Here is an 18,953-nt window from a genome sequence, read left to right on the forward strand (position 1 = left end):
ACAACTTTCTCCACGCTCTCACTGCGCGTCGCTCCCCTTCATTTCAAACTTCCAAGACAGCGAACAGGCCGTCTTGCTACTGTTCTTTATCACTCTGCCTCACAGTAACGAGTGATCTGCCATTTCGAAACAAAGCCCTTTGAGTGCACAGCCTCCTACAACCAGGGTACAGCTCAACGCGCTTATTACAACAACCCATCGGTCGCTCCTCGAAGAAACATCTTCATCGCCCGAGAAGCACCTCACTCATACACGTAAATCTCACTCTGCTTCCTCGCCGTTGACGGATTCCTCATATCTGCCAGCGGCTTTGAAGATTCGCCTTCCTGTCGCAAATCTGACATCCTTTCCTCTCAGCCAGCGAACTACCGACAGATATATTTCATCAACAATAATCGACATGGCTGGCAAATTGGATCAGTCTCTCGATGAGATTCTCAAGGACCGTCGCTCATCCGCTCGTCCTCGACGTAACCGTCGTTCAACAGGTGGCGCAAAGCCTTCCACAGTTGCAACACCTCCTGTTGGTGGTGTGAAGAAGGTCACGAAGCCCGCGAAGATCGCTGGCAAAGCCAACATTCCGACCGGCCCATCTTCTGGATCTGGAGAAAGCAAGATCATCGTCAGCAATTTGGTGAGCATCCATTTAACTTTGTGCGACATGACTTCGACCACGCAGCTAACACGTCACAGCCGGCGGATGTCGATGAGACACAGATCAAGGTATGTTAAGCGCGAAGGCCGCTGAGCCTTGACCTCCTATCGCCATTCCTCTTAGACGCTCGGTGTCCGCGAAGTTTTCGAGCCTAGTACTACCGAGTCCTTGTGCGGTGTACGCGCTTTCTGTATAGTTGGTGTGCCTCACGAAGTTGGCCTCTCTCCACTTCTCTTGCTCGCTTGCCATAAGCTTGATGCAGAGTGTTGCGAGATTGAGATTATGCCGATGTCTTGCAAGAAACCTGTCCATTATACTCGACTGTCTGGCAAGCAGATCGGCATGGACAAGGTGCAGACAGCTTCAAGTGTTGGCGAGCAAAAACACCCCTCTGGAATATTTATGTCGATATGATTCCGAGAGGTTACAGTCCCACTTCTGTGGTAGCATTTGTATCAGCGAGCACAGCAGTGAAATAGCAGAACAGCAAAATATCCGGGATCCAATCAAGTACGGCCCGCATTTTGTCAAACTCGTCTATAGACTGAGTCTTGACACTACCAACTATTCCAATCTTGGATCTGGTCGGTTTTGGTTTGGGAATCTCCTGTTCCATGCATCAACAATGAGAACAACCCGCGACAATCTCGCATTCCTGGGAGCTCGCGTTTCCAAGTTCTATACAGCTTGATTATGTTATGCCTGGCCAAGGAAATAAGTCCAACCCGACTGTTCACGTACGCTATGTTCATTCACGACCTTTCAACCTGCATTAGAACATTTGTTTAGACCACTAACATCGACACGTTTACGATTGATCACTGGCATTAATTTTTCTGCATGTCACCCATGGATCTGGCCTAATACTCCTGGATTAACCACCCTGGATGTATAACTTGGAGTTTCCGGCGTTCGATTGTGCTAATCCGATATACTAACATTCGCTGCTGGCTCGCTGAACTAATGCTCTACTGATGCACAACCTGATCTATCATTGTATCGATATCGCACATCCTCGATAATAGTGACTTTTGGAGCGTCGTGTACTTTGCTTTTCGGACTTTCGGACTTTGCTCATTCAAAGACATACAACTTTTCGGAAGACTATGGACTAATAATCCTGCTTCTTCCTTAGGAATATTTCAGCAAAACTATTGGCCCAGTTAAGAAGGTCCTTCTCACGTACGGCCCGAATGGTCAGAGTCGTGGTGTCTCCACTATCATCTTCGCCAAACCGGGTAGCGCAGCTGAAGCTGCCAAGGCTCTCGATGGAGTTAAGGTTGACCGTCGCCCGATGAAAATCGAAGTGATTCTGAGTGCGAAAGACGCCCCTCCTCCAGTCCCGGCTAAGAGCTTGAGCGACCGTGTCTCGTAAGTTCCCTTGGACTCGGCCCGAAATGACAATGCTGACTACTTGAAGACAACCGAAACCAGCAGCCAAAGCGCAACCTAAGCCAGCCACGGCTACGAAGGCCACAGCTAGTAAGGCGTCTACTCGGGGGCGTGGTGGACGTGCGGCCCGTGGTCGCAACGCCGGCCGTGGTAAGCCAAAGACGGCGGAGGAACTCGATGCAGAGATGCAGGACTACTTCGATACCGGAGCTGGCAATGCAGGTGGTGAAGGCGATGCCATGGTGACCAATGGAGGTGCAGTCCAAGCCGTTCCCAGCGGAGGAGATACTGGCATGGAGGATGAGATTATGGTAAGTTCCCCTTATGCCCGAGAGACGTATCTGGAATAGGTCGCTAACCAGCACAGTGATTGGTTTGTGGTCTTTAATACAGGTGCTAGCTTAGTCACAGTTCGAGCTGAAACGGGTTTTCAACGGGTTCCAATGGGCAGGGGTCGGGTTTCATTATCTTTTTAAAACTTTAACTGGTTGGGCTGTTTCTACTTAGTTTGTACAACAACAAATTGTAAGCGGGAAACTCATTAGCCGCGGACTAATGACAAGACATTGAGCTTTACTAGGCAATATCTATGGAGTTCACTCTCACATCACTGATGGCTTTCACTGTTCCAAAATGCTTTGAGTGAGTCTCACGGGCGCCAAACACGGTTAGCAAGTGGCGTCGGCAATCTAAATTGAGAAAGTGACTACTGCACGCTTGGTTGATGCATGTTGGAGCATCTCACAGCTTCAATTGTTATTTTAGGAGGCTCGGGTGAGCGCGCCCATTGATCTCCACGGTGAAGTTCGGAAGCCGCGACAGACTAAGAACTAGTGTTCCGTGGGGAGTGGCGAGCTTGAACTCCCTTTGTGCGGAGAAGGCCGCCACGATCTGAGGGCCAGCCACAGGGCGCATCTCATGCGGGCGAAGGCGCCACTCTGGACTCTTTTGCAATCATGCAGTGCGCCTACACGGCAGGTCCCACCGGATGTGCCTGTAAACTTCGCTCAAAAGGGACCCGATGGTAGAGGCCAATGCGAACACAAAAAAAGGGGTGCATTGAAGCTTATGCACCGGCAAAACTACACGTTCCCAGCTACGGGCAAAGTCGGTGTAGTGATTAGTACTGACTGAGCGTAAGAGCTCATACGAGGCGAATCAGTATTTGGGCTATTTGAGTTTCCCGCTCAGTGTATTTCCTAAAGGAGATGGGTCTGACGTGGGGGGCGGCTTTCAACGGTTGGACGATAAGTTAGCAGCGGGGTAGAGCAACAGCCCCTCACCAGCTCCCAGCTCTCCAACTGTCCTGGGAGACCGAAGCCGGCATGGATTGCATCGCAACCACTACTTTGGGCCATCGAAAAGTGGAGCAGATGATGGATCTCCTCCTTGCCGTGATCACAGTACTACTTTAAGTTCCACCGCGCCTCCTCCACGTCAAAACACCGGATATCCCTCAAACCCATCCTCCACAACCTCAAACCCTCTTCTATCCTGCAATACCACAACCATGACTCTAGGACTTTCTGTCACGCTGAAGACGCCTCATACCGGCGAGTATGAGCAGCCAACGGGCCTGTAAGTAATATGATCTCCCACTCAACCCTGCCATTGATTTAATTTGCCGCTTGTTCTTGACACCATCCTTCAGCTTCATCAACAATGAGTTCGTCAAGGGCGTAGATGGCAAGACTTTCGAAGTTATCAACCCAACAGACGAGACCGTCATCACATCGGTCCACGAGGCCACGGAAAAGGACGTTGATATTGCAGTAGCAGCTGCACGGAAAGCCTTCGAAGGCCCTTGGAGGAAAGAATCACCTGAGGCCCGAGGCAAGCTCCTGTACAAGCTTGCCGACCTATTCGAGAAGAACCTTGATACCCTCGCTGCAGTCGAGTCATTAGACAATGGCAAGGCCCTTGCCATGGCTAAGGGTGATGTCGGCATGTGCGCTGGCTGTCTGAGGTATTATGCCGGCTGGGCCGACAAGATCGAGGGCAAGGTCATCGAGACAACCAACGACACCTTCAACTACACAAAGAAAGAGCCGGTATGTTAACTGAACTGACCCAATTGAACGCCGCTTACGATAGTAGATCGGAGTGTGCGGTCAGATCATTCCATGGAACTTCCCACTCCTTATGTGGGCATGGAAGATTGGCCCCGCTATCGCTACTGGCAATGTTGTCGTTCTCAAGACCGCTGAACAGACCCCTCTCTCTGCCCTCGTCGCAGCCAAGCTCGTCAAGGAGGCTGGTTTCCCGCCAGGCGTCATCAACGTCCTCTCTGGTTACGGTAAGATCGCTGGTGCCGCCATCTCCTCCCACATGGACGTTGACAAGGTTGCTTTCACCGGATCCACTATTGTCGGCCGCCAAATCATGAAGGCCGCTGCTGGCTCCAACCTGAAGAAGGTCACGCTTGAGCTTGGTGGTAAGAGCCCTAACATTGTGTTTGCGGATGCCGATATCGACAATGCCATCTCCTGGGTCAACTTCGGTATCTTCTTCAACCACGGCCAGTGCTGCTGCGCAGGATCGCGTGTCTATGTACAGGAGGAGATTTACGACAAGTTCATTCAGAGGTTTAAGGAGCGTACGACTAAGAACGTCGTTGGTGATCCATTCGACGCCTCCACTTTCCAAGGTCCTCAGGTCTCGCAACTCCAGTTCGACCGTATCATGAGGTGAGTAACTCCAATTCCATACAAAGGTCTTATTTTTTATATAAACTAACGCCATAATTAGCTACATCGAGCACGGCAAGCAGGCCGGTGCTACCGTTGAGATTGGCGGCAAGCGCAAGGGCGAGAAGGGCTACTTCATCGAGCCTACCATTTTCAGTAACGTCACCGAGGACATGAAGATCATGCAAGAAGAGATCTTTGGCCCCGTCTGCTCTATTTCCAAGTTCAAGACCAAGGAAGACGCCATCAAAGTCGGCAACAGCACCACCTACGGTCTTGCGTAAGTGCCGTCCTACTCCCTACTCCCTAATTCTCTTAATGCTTAGATACGAATGACTCACTAACTTATCTCCGCAGCGCCGCCGTGCACACAAGCAATCTCAACACAGCTATTGAAGTCTCCAACGCCCTCCGCGCCGGCACCGTCTGGGTCAACACATACAACACCCTGCACCACCAGCTACCCTTCGGCGGCTACAAGGAGTCGGGTATCGGCCGCGAGCTCGGCGAGGCCGCGCTCGAGAACTACGTCCAGACCAAGACCGTGTCTATCCGTCTTGGCGACGCGCTGTTCGGTTAGACTTGGGAAAACGCGCAATAAATTTGTTGGAGGAGCGAGTTAGGCTGACACGATGGTGGGCTGGTTATGAAACGAATCTGAAACGGAATGAAACGGATTGGGTTGATGTTTGGGGTGAGCGGGCTTCAATGCGGTACTCCTCGGATCCGCGGAGGGATGGAAATGAAGGCTAGGGGTAGGTAGCTTATGCGAAGTCGTTACGTGACTTTGATTTATCACTGTATATATGCTTTGGCAAAGAAGTCCCATTGAATTGAAAAGCTGGTGTTGCTGTCTTTGAAGAAATCGCCTTCGATGTGATCAAAGCTTGTGAGTTTGATCTGTTAGCGGTATTTCCTCCCTTGTCCTATTAACCACCTCTCGCCTTTCGCTTCAACGAAGAATAGTATTTGTTTCACAAAAGTCGGAAGCCTAGAGCACTTTTCACTTCTGAGATAACCGATGAGATATGATACGAGCACGCCGTAATATGGATCGCCTTGATAACTGGGTAATAACCTTCTAGGCCCGGTTTCCATGCCTTGGTACTGGTCGACTTCGGAAGTGAAAAGTATCCTTGCCAGTCTGAGAGTGAGGCTGTTGTTAGTACTCATATGCTGTATTATGAAGTAGCCAAGGCAGGGAGGGACTAGTTGACTCTTTTATCTGTTGATAAAATGGGTCCGGATCTCGAGACGAGAGTGGGATGTAAAGACGGTGGCTTGGAGTGTTTGATGGTGCTGACAGAGCCTTGCGATTTCCGGAAGGGGCCAGACATCCAGACACCTAGTTGGAGATGTAGTAAGGGAAGACCTACGAGAAGCAAGCTTGGAGAGAAGAAGCAGACTTATGAATTTAGAGTGGCACAAGGCCAGGTTTGTGACATCCTCATCCATCCAAGCAGTCCAACCCACAACTTACCGACCCTATTTCCTTCCCCTCCCCACCTACCAGCCCAACCTAGGCTCCTTAGCCCCTCTCCCCCCCTCCCCTCCCTCCACCCATCCCCACCCCCGCACCCGTACCCATCCCTCACTTCTCCCCATATACCCTCTCAAGCAACCACCCCCCAAAGACATCGAACCCGGGACTCCCCACACAAACCCGCACCCGATTCCCCAAGCGCTCACTCAACCAATTCCCTGCATCCTCACCGACCTCCCACGCATCCTCGCGCCTATTCCTACTCCGCCGATCCACAACGCAGCACCCGCGCGTCCACTGCCCGCTCGTCTCGACGCGCACGTCGCACACCTCGGCGCGCCACCCGCCCATGTGCGGCGCCATCACGTACCATATGCACAGCGGGTCGTGCAGGCTCAGGCCGACGGCGTCGCCCGTCTGGTTCGGGGTCAGCGACTCGATTTTGCGGAAGGTCGAGCTGAGGAATGCTATGCTCCATTCGGCGAGGGGGGATGGCGGGCTGCTGCTGCTGCTACTAAGGGGCGAGAGGAGGGATGCGGTGTAGGCGGTGAATTGGCCGCGGGTTAGTTCGTGCGGGGTTGTGATGTCTGATGGAGTGTCTAAGTCAGCGAGAGCAAAGGGCAAAGAGCAAGGAACGAAGAGTGAAGAGTGAGGATTATATGAGAGAGGGAGGGGTTGTGGGAGGTATGGGGTGGAGGGAGAGGAAAGGGGAGGAAGAGTCGTACCGAGGGGACACAGCGTCAATTTCAGCTGCCGCGACAGCTTCTCTGGATACGGCGACAGGAATGGCGGCGGCGGGTCTGCGCTCTGCTTCCCCGGCGGTGCGGGTGCGACTGGCGGCATCGTGGAGGCCGGGTTCGGCGACGTGAGGGCGAAGACGCGCGCAGCGGCCACGCTGTCTGCATACGTGTTGAACTCAGCGCCGGGCGTCATCTGGTTGCGGTGGTTCAGCGCGGCCCGTAGAGGGGTAGCGGGCTGCTTGATGAGGTTGAAAGGGGGAGGGGTAGGGGCATGGGAGGTGGGAGAAGGGTGAGGAAGAGGAAGGGGTGGTACGTTTCCTGGTGCGTCTATCGCGCCGCCCATGACAACGACCTCCTTGGCACGGAGGAAGGCCTCTGGGTCTGTCGCGGCGGCTGTTGCGAGGTTGGTTAACGGGCCGATGGCGACGATGGTGATGGTGTCGATTTCGTTCTCGCGGAGGAGGCGGAGCATCTCTTCATGTGCGGGGCGTTTCGAAGGCGTAAAGAGCGTGTGCGAATGCTGCACTTCGCGGGCGGCGGCCGCTTCTTCGGGGTCGGAAGATGAGAGCGCGGAGTCGAAAAGCGACTTCCATGTGTCCGCTGGAGAGAGATGGGGGTGCTTAACGGGATCAACTCTTGTTTTGAGTTTGATATAGGAGAGACGGTGGTAATACGCTTGAATGAATGCCCCCGAGACCATCAACTCCGTCTAACACAGTCAGGACAGTAGTTAAGCATGGGGCTAGGCAGACCCACGGAAATAGTCTGCCATCATTATTTGATCTGCGAGCGGTTCTTCAGCGCCAACGGCCACTGGAAAGAGTCCCATTAGCTCCATCATTTACATCAACACGTATACCTTGTGAACTCACCGATAGGCTTGCAAGCATTCAAAGTCTCGAACCCCTCCGGCCGTCCGTTGCTTTTTCGCCATTGCCGCTCCTTCTCAATAAAATGAAATAACGTGATGATGTTGCGAAGACAGCTGAAGAAGCACGGACTTTAGCATGAGAACAGAGAGCTTGACATTGAGAGAATGAACCAGAGAACGATAAGCAGACCTTTGCACATCTATATTGCCAAATGTGACGGATAATAGCAGGACTTCTAATTCTTCAGGTTTTGCAGAGAATGCAAGCAGCATCGCCAGGACATCATCGACGCCCTACGATATGTTAGTCGACACGCATACTCAACAGCTGAGGTTTCGAGTCTCACCGGGTCAGTGTCAATGATGATCCGGTTCCGCGGAGCCATTTCGAGAGTGTCGAAAGAATGTAGCAGGAAGTGGTCCAAATGTACAAATGTACAAATGTACAAATGCTTGTCGTCAAATATATCAAGAGCGAAGGAAGCAGGGAAAATTTGAACTTTGTAAGCTTTGCGATTCACCAATGGTGTTAATAGATTTCTGATGACGTAAGGCCTAGCGCCCAATTAAAAAGCTGGCAAGACTATCCATCCACCTTCGTAAATTTGTCTGCAAGCGCTCTCAAACGTTAGGTATGATTGCATTTCCACAGCACAACGATTGGACTCGAAATTCCAATCATGGTTTGGTAACAACGCCCTTGATGATCTACACACGGCCATCCAGACTCCTTGCCCTCACTTTTGATGCCTTCTTCCCCCAACTGCGCTCCCATACTAAATGAAATACACCTTAACTGAACTGGATTCCCTATATGGTGTCAAGGAACTTGCAAATTCTTGAGCATGTGGCTGCTTAGTAGACTTTCTTTTTCTCGTCGACGCTGAATTGGCCAGGGCCCATATTGACCAACAGGAGAAGACCACCGCTGCAGCAAATCAGTAATTGTTCTTTGTTGAATTTGGTAATTCCTTGCGGCTTACACAATAGACAAGATCTGGAAGAAGTCGTATTTGGCAAAATCCTTGTGCGGGTGGTGAGGATGAAGCTATAAGACACGTTAGCTTCCTCGAGCCATATAACACCTCTAGACAACAAAAAAGTGCCGTGAAACATACCGTCCAGAAGTTGTTAACAAGCACGTTGAAGATGCTGAGGATAACCACCAGCATAATCGCGCTCCACTTGGCCTTGAATCCAACTACAACCATGACACAAGCACCGAATCCCAATATGCTAACCAGTATCCTCCAGAAGTTCCAATCACCTCTGAAGACAAATCCAACAAACAAGAAGATTAGAAGAATTCTTCCGGCAAGCTGGAAGTACATCTTGCGGTCCTTCTCGTCGATCTGAGGTAGTCCAGCGGGTACGAACCTCTTGCGCACCCAGGAATCCGAGAGTACCATCAACAGCCCTCCCATAACCGAAAGATTACGTAGGAAGAAGTTTAAATCAAACACTAGTCCATAGCCAATCCCTTGTAGGATAACCACACCTATTAACCCGCCGACGCCGTAATCAGAGTTCTTTCGGACGATAATCATGAAAGAGCAGGCGGTCATGGCAATGACGTTTATAATTAGGAAAAGGTGCGTCAGCCCTGTAGGAACTGTGGTAAATAGCTCTGTTAGCAGCAGCACTTGGACATCAGAGGATAGGGAGAGCATACTATGTCGATAGTCGTGTAGGTAGATGAGTTGGTCACTCCACTGGGTAATAATCCGTAGCGCATCTTCTAAAAATGTGACCACGATCAAGAAACGTCCAATTGCTGGAAGATATCTATTGACAATGTGCGGTTAGCCTCCCATCCAGAGTGAAAGCTAGCCTCTTTCTCCGCGTCCACAGAGGAAATGTCGAATACCCCAGAGAGAGCGCACTCACGGTTTGATAGGATCTGATAATGTATCTAACCAGTCCTCGATCTTGCTTGTCTGTTCCCGAATCGCATCCAGTGGACTCGGGTCATCTGTAGCATCGCTTCTCCCAGGATTTCCAAACGGACTCTGGTTGCCGAGGTGATACCCGGCCGTACCTCTTATCTGANCCATGGTGCAGAATAAGAGAAATGGACGGCGAAGAGCAAGAAGAGCAAGTCAAAGGGGCCGGGGCGGAATTCGTTGTGTGCGGCTGTTGGTTGTTGAGTGGCCAAGGCAAGGTGTCCTCTCTTATGGAAGCTCGGGACGTGTTTAGGCGTTCTCGGAGAGAAAGGAAGAGATCCTGGAACAGTCAACCTCCACGTACACTTTAACGTGCAATCTCACAAATCGTGCTGATCTGGTGGCTGAGATGACTCCCAAGAAAGCTGTAAAAAAGACGTGAGAGGTTTATTTTGGGAATTTTAGTGCCAAGTCTTATTCTGAGCCACTGTGGCTGTACTCACACCCGTCGTTCACACCGAATGAATGGCCGCTCAGTTTATCGGATTAGATCCCGAGCAATCCCCAAGCAGTGTGACAGTTATAACAACTTTGAGAGCAAATATTCTAGTACTCTACATGGAGATGAATCTTGGTATATAAATACATGTTCTGAAAGGCTGTCTGTGAATTTAACTTCACTCTCATCCAATTGATAGTTAACCACATCACACTTCCATGAGATACGGGAGTCTAGGTAACGTTAAATTCGAGTAAATATACAACATTCCAAGGCCCATAAGACCGCGGTCCATAGTAAAGCACGAATTGTAGAAGAGAAACAGAAGAAAAGGATAGATAGCTGGCCAGCTATCAACGCGATGAACACGCCGCACTCGTAGAAAACAAAATGCTCATCCCCAGTCGCCGTTGAATATCCTATGCAATCCATGCAATACGAACACACCCATACTTTTGTGCTCGGCCGTTGTTTAGCCTGGATGCAGATGATACACCCGCTGAAGTCCTTGGAATGCTGTTGTACAGTTCACGACCTTTTCGCCAATTATCCGGTAATCAAATGAAATATGAACTAAGAGAACATGTCACCCAAAGGTCAATAACCAGATGTTATGCTTGTAAAGATGACCGTCTGGTGGGTGATGGGGAATACCGCGCCAAATAAAAAGATGGAATACCCATTACACTGCCACAACATCTGTACGTCCAGCTTGAAACACCCACTTCTCGGTCGAGTAGCCTAGCTACCTCTCGGGGTATACCTCAAAAATATCAATCGCAGTCCAATACTGCTTCATACGACTGGCCAATCCGAGTCCATTGGATGACGCCCAGTGAGAAAGGCCGCAGCCTCGTTGGAAGTGCCGTAACCGACACTAGGTGGAGTAACGGCGGAAGGTGCAGGAGCAACGGCCTTCTTCGCAGGAACTTCACGCTGGTGAGGTCCGGCATCGCTACCATCAGTGCCAGCAACGTCTCCGGCTGCACTATTAGCCTGGACTTTCTTCGCTTTCCTACCCTTCGGGACTGTGCTCCACCCAGAATCTTCCATAGCCATACGCATCTGCTCCTCCTCAGAGGGCATATTAACCCAGTTCATGCTATTGTTCATGCTCTCGGTAGTGGCGGATGTGCCGTTTGTGGCATTTTCGCTCGAGCTAGTGGTCGAGATACCATCCTGGTCGAAGGTGTCCAGCAAGGCACCATCGTTAGCTGGAGTGATAGGAGCGCTAGTCACGGCAGTGTTGGAAGCGTGGTGAGGAAGGTTCCACGCGCTGGATGTAGGGGCTTTGGCAGGCCGGAGGCCGTTCTTCGCAGGCTCGCCGCGAGCTTCTCTGGCGGTGCGACGTTGATTCTCGAGGAGGACTTGGCGCTCTTTTTCCTCCTGTTCTCGTTGCAATTTTCTCTCCTCGGCCTTCTTCTTGTTTTGACGCTGCTTCTTCGTCTCCTGGGGAGTATCAGGGCGTGGTGCTTGTTGCTGCTTTTGACGCACTGGCTGGCTAGGCTCTGTCAGTCGAAGGACCGATGGTGCTGCTCCTCGAGGTTCGAGCATGTCGGAAACGTCTACTCCGCTAGGGGTCTTGTTGACAGTTGCACCAAGAACCGGTGACATGGCCGGAGACAGATCATCGTCTGCATCGGCACCTGTTGTGGAGGAGGTCGCTGACTGGTAAGCCTCAGTCTTGTCTACAGACTCCTTGGACTGTTTTTTGTTCCCTTTTCGCTGCCGACCACCTTTAGTGGCGTTACCAGCCCCTTTAGGTGTTCCTTCTCCGTCAATGTGTCTGAACAGATCGTCTTCCTGCCGGCGGTTGGTGCGTGTCGTGTTGTCATTGACCTTTTGTAAAGGTCTACTGCGGTGCCTGCCTTTGCCAGTATTTCTGCTATAGTAATAGTAGGCACTTCCGCTCAAGCCAAGCACAATTATCCAGGATTGCCATGGCTCCATGTTGAGGTTCAAGAGTAGGATTGAATTAAGCTTTGAAACTGTTGGTGTTAGCGAGCATCCGTGTTTGTCAAGTGCATTGGTGTTGTACCTGGTGTCCAAAGGGAAAGTGGAAGGAGGTGCTTTGATTGAGGTCAAGGATCACTCGATTTGGAGTATATTAGGGTGTCTTGAAAGGAAAGGAGCGGGTGCGGAGAGGGAAGTCGTGAAGTGAGGAATGAGCCCGTTCAGTTGCAGCTGGACGGAGGATGTCGGGAGGTTGACGCAAGGAGAGTTGAGCGCGGCTGAAGTCGGATGGGTGAGAAGGAAAGTTTCTCAGCGGAGAATAGAGTGGGTGCGGCTGAGGTAGTGAAAAGACTGTTAATGGACTGTGGAGGGGAGAGAATGGTGAGTCGCGATTTGTTGAGAGGGCAAGTAGAGTTAACAGATCACTAGGGATCTATGTTGCTCGGGGGCTCGACCTCCCCAAGACGACTGCGCAAGATACCGGCAGCGCGGCCACGAAATGAAACGCGAGGGTTGTTTGGAGGGTGCTCAGTAAAGCACAACGACGCTGGATGGATAGGAGGGATAGGAGGGCGTGGAGCGAGGCGGAGTAACGAATAGGTGTAGGAAAGATGGAGAGGAGCGCCAAGGGGAGTGACGGCGATGGAGCTGCACGCTGCAAGTCTGGCCTGGAAGCGGAATAGCCTTTAGCGCGAACCCTGCCTGGGCTGAACGGGTCCCCAGATCATCACACGCAGCGAAGGCGTCGAGAAGCTCGCGGCCTTGAAATGCAGGAAGGGGCGTTTATTTCCACTATTCGCAGCCTGTGCAACGTGGGCAAATGAAGGGCAGAGTGTCGCGACTCCCTAGGCACAGTGGGGCTTCTGGCCACCTTTCACCGAACCGCCAGGCGAGGGCAAGCATCGGGCCTCGCGGACCTGCATCTGCTGCATCTGCCGCATTCCTCTGCATTTCGCTGCATATCGCACGATGCGAGCTTGAAAAGGGCAGCCGCATAAATTGACGTTGCACCCCATGCAGCCACTCTGGCCGAGTTTACCGTGAATCCATGTAAATCCATGTTCCCCCGCAATTTGTCAAAGGAATTACCGGCAATCAATCACAATCTTTTGCCCGCGAGATAGTCGCTGTCCATGGCCACTATTGCGACCATCGCCGCGGCCATTACCGCCATCGCAAGAGATCGAGGTTGACCCCCTCTGGTACGGTTTGTATTGCCCCTGCTACCGGGTGGGTTGCCAAATCCCTTCATTTGCTGCCTCCTCCAGGGGTTGCTCGTAATATCGCTTTCACTTCAAAACAGGCTTGGTGGACGTCTTCGCTCCAGCCGACATTCCCCGTTTTTAAAAGGCCGTCACCGCCAAGTTAGCAAAAGACTGCCAATGCTGTGCCAACACCATTACTAGCACTTGCTATTACCTTGGAATTAACAGCCTTCTTGGGTTCTTTGGTTCATTGAAATACCGCAAAATTTGTCCCGGTCCGCAAGCAAAAGAGGCTTTGCTGCCACTTTCGAACGCTTCCAGTGTCTTTACGTGCAATTTACAATTTATTCCATCGCGATTCATAGACAGATGCCGTATAGCATTGCATAGTTTTTTCCACCTGACGTGAAGAAGCTTCAACCCAGTGCCATATCTTGGATCACTAAATAGCCTTCTGAGAGACTGCTAATTATCAGATGTAAAAATTGTCCAAAAGCGTACTGACTTCAAAAGCATTCGCGAGTCCATCAAATGTCGGTTACGAACGTCAATGATGGCTTGACGCAGGTCTGCGCTGAGCTGGCTTGGTCAAGGCAGACTCAGAAATGCGCCGAAGGCGTCCAGCCACTAGCTAAAAAAAGCCCAAAACTTACGTATCCATCCAGCAAAGCAAATAGGGTGGCTGTTCGTTGTGCGTCCCGCCAGCAATGTTCTCTCAGGGGTGATGACGAATCATATCAGATCTACGTTTAACCAGTGATAGCATCTCCCAATACTATTTTCTAGTGGCTTTGCTTATTCCACTTTTAAGATTGCTAGCGTCGTTAGAGTAACCTCTTGTTTTGAAGATTGTATAGCTTTTCTGATCGCTTCGACTTGCGTTCAAGAAGCCTGCCTGCAAGTCTTCGGTCGTACGCTCAGCATGCCGGATAACCGTCTAGTTCCGCATCCTTCAACAGCAATATCTGACTGAGATCCTACTCATACCTATATGAGACAGCAAGTGAGGTGTCTCACCTCAGCTGCGCATCGCGCATAAGCGGCACCAGAGTCGAAAGACTTCAGCAACCGTTTCAAGTCGCCTCAAGAACGCTATTATTGGCCAATGCCGTTCGGAGGAAATGCCGTTGAAGCACGGTGCGTTGCGTAGGCATTGTCCAACGAGGACGTCACGAATCCTCCACAAGCACTTTCCCCTCGAATGATATTTTCAGTAATAATAAGACATCACGCATTTCACTCCATTACTAGAACTACCATACAAGCAGCACAACAGCAAAATCTGATACTATTTCTTTTCTTTGCTATTTCGCATACTATCCCAGCACTAAACTCTCAAGTTGACAATAATCATACGAGCGAATATGAAAATTGACCGCTCACAGCTCATATTGCAAGCATTATTGGCTAATACAATATTTGGACCTTCTGGATGCAAATTTTCTATAAGTACACCCGAATACAGAGACGAGACAATTGTCTTTGTGCTAGCACTTCAGAGAATTACACGCCTTGGTATCGTCATCTGGCTCAATCGGTTGTTTCGCCGACCTCTTTCGTCATGTTGATAAAATCGGGGCCACTTGGAGCAGATGAAACCAGGTTTCTATCCTAAAAAACCGAAGCAGAGATACGATCTAAAACTTCTGCTTATAGGAAGGGTGCATGTGCACTTATCGGAAACAGAAGTCAGAATGATGGCAACTTTCCTAGGAGATTTGGCTTTCCAGCCTCTGCTTCATCTTAGTAGAACAACCAATCCCACCGCAATTTTCTCACGCCACATCCTGCGCCTGAAGTCGATCGTCTGACGTTGATTACGCGGCATGGCCACAATCTGGGAGTAAACCAGCTTGATTACACCTCAGGGCGTCGAGAGTATCCACAAGGGGGCAGGTGTGGCCAATCTCAAGAGATCCAGATATTACGTTGCGACGACTACCGTCTATCTTCCGGTTTCGTTGCCAATGTCCAGCTCACTTCAAAGCTGACTGCCACTCTCATCGAGGGCGTAGGAAAGGAAACATTCAAGCCAGGAGTCGCCCGGACTATGCTCTGCCTTACTTGTGATGGAACAGTGTCAAACAATACTTTCGATGGGAATATCTGTGTGCCCCTCAACGATATTAACCATGACACGTATTAAAAACTACCGGTTCAGTCGACAATACTCTTCTTTACCAGAGACTGCATATTTTCTTAGACATGACTAGCAGGACCTATTAACGCAAAGAGACATCAAATACCTCACCGAGTATCTTTTGAACAAAACAGTTCGTTGAAGTTAGAATCACCAGCTTTACGGTCACAATGCTCGACATGCATAGTCTTATGTCTTACTATGACTAATAACTTAACCTTCAGCTCGCATAGAGTATAAGAGCCCTCGGCAAGAGAAGGCAATAGCAGAGCAATCCTAGGAACTTATAGCTTTCTGTGCTGCGACCAAGCAGTACCTATACATGCTTTCAATATAGCGCGAATCGCTCACAGCCCAGGGCCAACTTGGCACGACTGACACAGAATATTTGAGTCTGGATTTATTAAGAACTATTATATTAAACAGATTCACCGCTAACCAATGTTGGCGGTACGCTCTTGGGGCTGTTAGTGAGAATCTTCACCCTCACCAACGCTCGATAATACTGTAACATCGTGGTGATTTACATTAGCACAACTTGCTTCCGTCTACCTTCACCAATACAAGGAGCTGCTCTACATTAGCTTGGAAAGCTCTCGCTAAGAACGTGGGATGGTCCTCATATCCATATTGATTGATGTTGTGACTCCAATAGCTTAAACACGCTATTTTGGATACTTTTTAGGCCCTGTCAGCAGCCAGGCTCCTCCAGTTTTCCCGACATAACATGTCATGATTAGGTTTCCGCTTATTCGCTTATATCTTTCTGGCTGATCCTTAGGAGCCAGTTGCTAACGAAGAGGGTTTAACCCGATGGAAGGCTCGATGCTGTATGTGGTTGTCTTAGCTTGCGGTGCTCGCGGGCATATGAGGTGTTCATTCCTAGATCTGATCATGCGACGAAAGAATCTAAGGTTACTAGGTTTAGGCAAGAGACCAATTCCTGTGAAAAGGTCCTCCATGACAAGGAAATTGTTACCCTTGTTGTCGTTTCAATTGTCTTACTGAGTTGGGATGAAGGTCCTTTAGCAACAGCTTTTTCATCTGCGCTGGGTTGTACGGGGATTTTACCACTTTTTTTTGCTTCAATGAAGAATGTTCCGCAGAACCCGCTTTGCCATTTGCTGATACATCTTTAGGCTTTGGAGGGCTGGAGTTTTTTTGGTGCCGAGATTACCCAGCATTGTCAAGCCGCTAACTGTGGAGGAGATTGCTCGACTATTGTGATGGCTTGACGTCCAGCCCAGGATGATAGAGCCCCGGGAGATCGTGTGCAAAGGTTACAATCTCTTTATTAGTCAACTAGACCACCAAAATGCCAGGCTTGAAAGTGCAAGCATGGCTTGGAGGTTCAGATGGTTGTGGGTTGAGATAAGATACCGCACTCCGGTGGACACATAGTCGGATTTGAAAACAGGGAGTTGTGTGTGGATATATGAATGACTTGACTAGATTGAGCGTGTATATGTTGAGCTGGACCGAACGAGGTAGAGAAATGATGGGGGTTAGTTTTATGATAGCTTGAAGCTATGTTCACTTGGAGATTTAGGCGTGCCTTTTGGTGACTGCTGTAAGCCGATCAAGGGTTGCTGTGGCAGAGATAAATAGCTGTAAGGAAATTTTCTTGCTATTCCCTTTGGATGCTTGGTGAGTTTTTCCAGCAGTTCATTTGTACGACCGGTGGCGGAATGCAGAGATATGTATCTTATGCAGAAGCGCTCAAGCGCTTTGCATTAGTAGCCGTTCAGTAGAAGACCACGACACTCTTATTCAGACCGCTAGTCGAAGATGCCAAAAGTCAGTGGAACCACCTGGGCAATATTTTCTCTGAAAGCTCCTCTCTACTGCACGTGAAGGGGCAGGTCCTAAGACAGGTTATCTAAGACAGGCAGAGATGGGAATTTTGCTGAACAAAACGCTGGTGGTACGACAGTGCGATCACGATGAAGATAACACAAGACGCCTTGTGAAGCAGGAGTTGAACAGAATATAGAATGATCGAAGAAGAGTTCTAGAGATAAAACATCCCTCGATTCAGATTTGACATTGTCCTTCATTTGCATCACCCATTCACAAAGTTTGGTTTTTCTATTGTGCTAGTGACAACAACTTCCTTCAGCCAATCACAACTCCCGTCCTGCCCCTGGCTCGCCTAGTGGGTCTATTGAGGACAATAATGGGAAAGGCGTGCTAATTGCTCCAATACCCGCAATCCACTGCTATTGTTATCCATCTCAGGCTGTGAATCCCCTCCATACTACCATTATTGAGCTGCCATGTCACCGAAGGAATGCTGCACTGAGCCGTCACAATAGCCGCATAATAGCAGACCAACAATAGACCAATAATGGTCCAATGGTAGAGGTCTGGTAGGACTTCCAGTACACTTCTTGCTTTCCAAATATCCGAAATGTCTACTATTGCTCTCCCTAATCATAAGAGCCTGTTCAATTCTCTTTCTATCATTCTTCTCATCATTTACATACACTTCGCGATCCTCAGTCTACGATAATCCCTAGCCTTCCATTATCTATCAGCATCTGCCTCTCCATATCCAACTGCATTTAAACCACTACATCAACATATCTACCCACATAATTATCTCCAATCAAACCAGTCTCCAATCCAAGCTCAACTCTCCAAGCGAACATATCTCCAGCCAGCGTCCCCTTCTCCCTAAACCTCAAGCATCCAAGAACACCTCCAGCAATCTCCCAATCCAACAATGGACCCTCTCCACACCACCACCAAAACCACAACCACACCCACAATCACATCCCCACCCCCCGCCTACTCCCTCGATGCTAACGACACCGCCGCCAACGACATCAACGACACCAACCCCGCCGCCGACCACGACGCCAACGACGCCAACCTCGACACCGACAAGGATCCCCCACCAACAACAACCCTCCACCTAAACGCCAGCACCCAGATCCGCGGCTCCCACAACCTAATCTCCGTGGCCCCCCTCGACGTCCCACGCTTCTCAGCCCTCTTCCTGACCCTCCTGCGCCAGCAGCCGGGCCGCGCCCGCGCGAATCTGAACCTGCAGCTCAACTGTAGCGTCGCCGTGGTCGGGGAGCGGAATGTGTTAGGCACCGGGCTGGGGGTTATGGGCGTGAGGGCGAGGGTGGCGGTGCAGGAGGTGCAGGGGGCGCAAGAAGCGCAGGGGGTGGGGAAGAGGAGGGCTAGGGAGGTGGGTGGTTCCTTTTTATTTGGTGTTTGATGCTTCGTGTTCCGATGCCCGGAAGGGTGGGGCTGACGGCTTGTAGGGTCCTGACGACGAGCCGGTAGCGAAGAGGGTTGAGGTTGTGCGTCCGGTTGCGGCTGTGTGAGAAGGGGGTGGCAGTGATGTCAATGGACTGGATTGGATACAAAAATGGCTTTATATCCAATCCAAAAATAGGACCAAGCCTCTTAACAGGATATATAACTGGTTATA

The 18,953-nt window shown here is 50.3% G+C and overlaps 6 protein-coding genes across 6 annotated transcripts; 3 read left to right on the top strand and 3 right to left on the bottom strand.

The window, feature by feature from the left end:
• The first annotated feature begins 76 nt into the window (after positions 1 to 76).
• On the top strand, positions 77 to 2,677 carry K441DRAFT_630985 (uncharacterized protein). Its single transcript, XM_067646293.1, has 5 exons — positions 77 to 634; positions 694 to 723; positions 1,791 to 2,026; positions 2,076 to 2,358; positions 2,415 to 2,677. The coding sequence occupies exons 1-5, from the start codon at positions 401 to 403 to the stop codon at positions 2,415 to 2,417; spliced, it is 786 nt and encodes a 261-aa protein (XP_067507257.1). The 5' UTR covers positions 77 to 400; the 3' UTR covers positions 2,418 to 2,677.
• A 600-nt stretch (positions 2,678 to 3,277) lies between these two features.
• On the top strand, positions 3,278 to 5,443 carry K441DRAFT_655678 (aldehyde dehydrogenase, allergen Cla h 10). The gene is made up of 5 exons (XM_067647899.1): positions 3,278 to 3,625; positions 3,699 to 4,098; positions 4,145 to 4,734; positions 4,796 to 5,014; positions 5,092 to 5,443. Exons 1-5 carry the CDS (start codon positions 3,558 to 3,560, stop codon positions 5,312 to 5,314), a joined length of 1,500 nt encoding a protein of 499 aa, XP_067507258.1. The 5' UTR covers positions 3,278 to 3,557; the 3' UTR covers positions 5,315 to 5,443.
• Positions 5,444 to 6,325: 882 nt separating this feature from the next.
• K441DRAFT_547552 (nucleoside hydrolase) lies at positions 6,326 to 8,214 on the bottom strand (the record flags this gene model as incomplete). The annotated part of the gene is made up of 7 exons (XM_067642918.1): positions 6,326 to 6,804; positions 6,943 to 7,576; positions 7,632 to 7,666; positions 7,714 to 7,770; positions 7,830 to 7,942; positions 8,019 to 8,122; positions 8,176 to 8,214. 7 exons carry the CDS (start codon positions 8,212 to 8,214, stop codon positions 6,326 to 6,328), a joined length of 1,461 nt encoding a protein of 486 aa, XP_067507259.1.
• Positions 8,215 to 8,333: 119 nt separating this feature from the next.
• K441DRAFT_655680 (SURF4-domain-containing protein) lies at positions 8,334 to 10,120 on the bottom strand. The gene is made up of 5 exons (XM_067647900.1): positions 9,716 to 10,120; positions 9,501 to 9,613; positions 8,947 to 9,440; positions 8,812 to 8,876; positions 8,334 to 8,756 (listed from the first exon to the last, which is right to left on the bottom strand). The coding sequence occupies exons 1-5, from the start codon at positions 9,880 to 9,882 to the stop codon at positions 8,684 to 8,686; spliced, it is 912 nt and encodes a 303-aa protein (XP_067507260.1). The 5' UTR covers positions 9,883 to 10,120; the 3' UTR covers positions 8,334 to 8,683.
• A 703-nt stretch (positions 10,121 to 10,823) lies between these two features.
• Positions 10,824 to 12,404, bottom strand: K441DRAFT_370498 (uncharacterized protein). Its single transcript, XM_067641442.1, has 2 exons — positions 12,249 to 12,404; positions 10,824 to 12,198 (listed from the first exon to the last, which is right to left on the bottom strand). The coding sequence occupies exon 2, from the start codon at positions 12,158 to 12,160 to the stop codon at positions 11,006 to 11,008; it is 1,155 nt and encodes a 384-aa protein (XP_067507261.1). The 5' UTR covers positions 12,161 to 12,198; positions 12,249 to 12,404; the 3' UTR covers positions 10,824 to 11,005.
• Positions 12,405 to 17,958: 5,554 nt separating this feature from the next.
• Positions 17,959 to 18,846, top strand: K441DRAFT_694297 (uncharacterized protein; the record flags this gene model as incomplete). Its single annotated transcript, XM_067652714.1, has 2 exons — positions 17,959 to 18,707; positions 18,784 to 18,846. Exons 1-2 carry the CDS (start codon positions 18,234 to 18,236, stop codon positions 18,844 to 18,846), a joined length of 537 nt encoding a protein of 178 aa, XP_067507262.1. The 5' UTR covers positions 17,959 to 18,233.
• Positions 18,847 to 18,953: the final 107 nt, after the last annotated feature.

This window comes from Cenococcum geophilum (genome assembly GCF_001692895.1).
Source record: "Cenococcum geophilum 1.58 unplaced genomic scaffold K441scaffold_9, whole genome shotgun sequence".
Taxonomy (NCBI): Eukaryota; Fungi; Ascomycota; class Dothideomycetes; order Gloniales; family Gloniaceae; genus Cenococcum; species Cenococcum geophilum.

Bases quoted from the DNA above. Each gene is read 5' to 3' on its own strand.
- K441DRAFT_630985 (XM_067646293.1), top strand. From the start codon at position 401: ATGGCTGGCAAATTGGATCAGTCTCTCGATGAGATTCTCAAGGACCGT. The intron at 635-693 runs GTGAGCATCCAT...AACACGTCACAG, and splicing joins AGATCATCGTCAGCAATTTG to CCGGCGGATGTCGATGAGAC. The intron at 724-1,790 runs GTATGTTAAGCG...CTTCTTCCTTAG, and splicing joins TCGATGAGACACAGATCAAG to GAATATTTCAGCAAAACTAT.
- K441DRAFT_655678 (XM_067647899.1), top strand. From the start codon at position 3,558: ATGACTCTAGGACTTTCTGTCACGCTGAAGACGCCTCATACCGGCGAG. The intron at 4,735-4,795 runs GTGAGTAACTCC...CGCCATAATTAG, and splicing joins CAGTTCGACCGTATCATGAG to CTACATCGAGCACGGCAAGC. The intron at 5,015-5,091 runs GTAAGTGCCGTC...TTATCTCCGCAG, and splicing joins AGCACCACCTACGGTCTTGC to CGCCGCCGTGCACACAAGCA.
- K441DRAFT_370498 (XM_067641442.1), bottom strand. From the start codon at position 12,160: ATGGAGCCATGGCAATCCTGGATAATTGTGCTTGGCTTGAGCGGAAGT.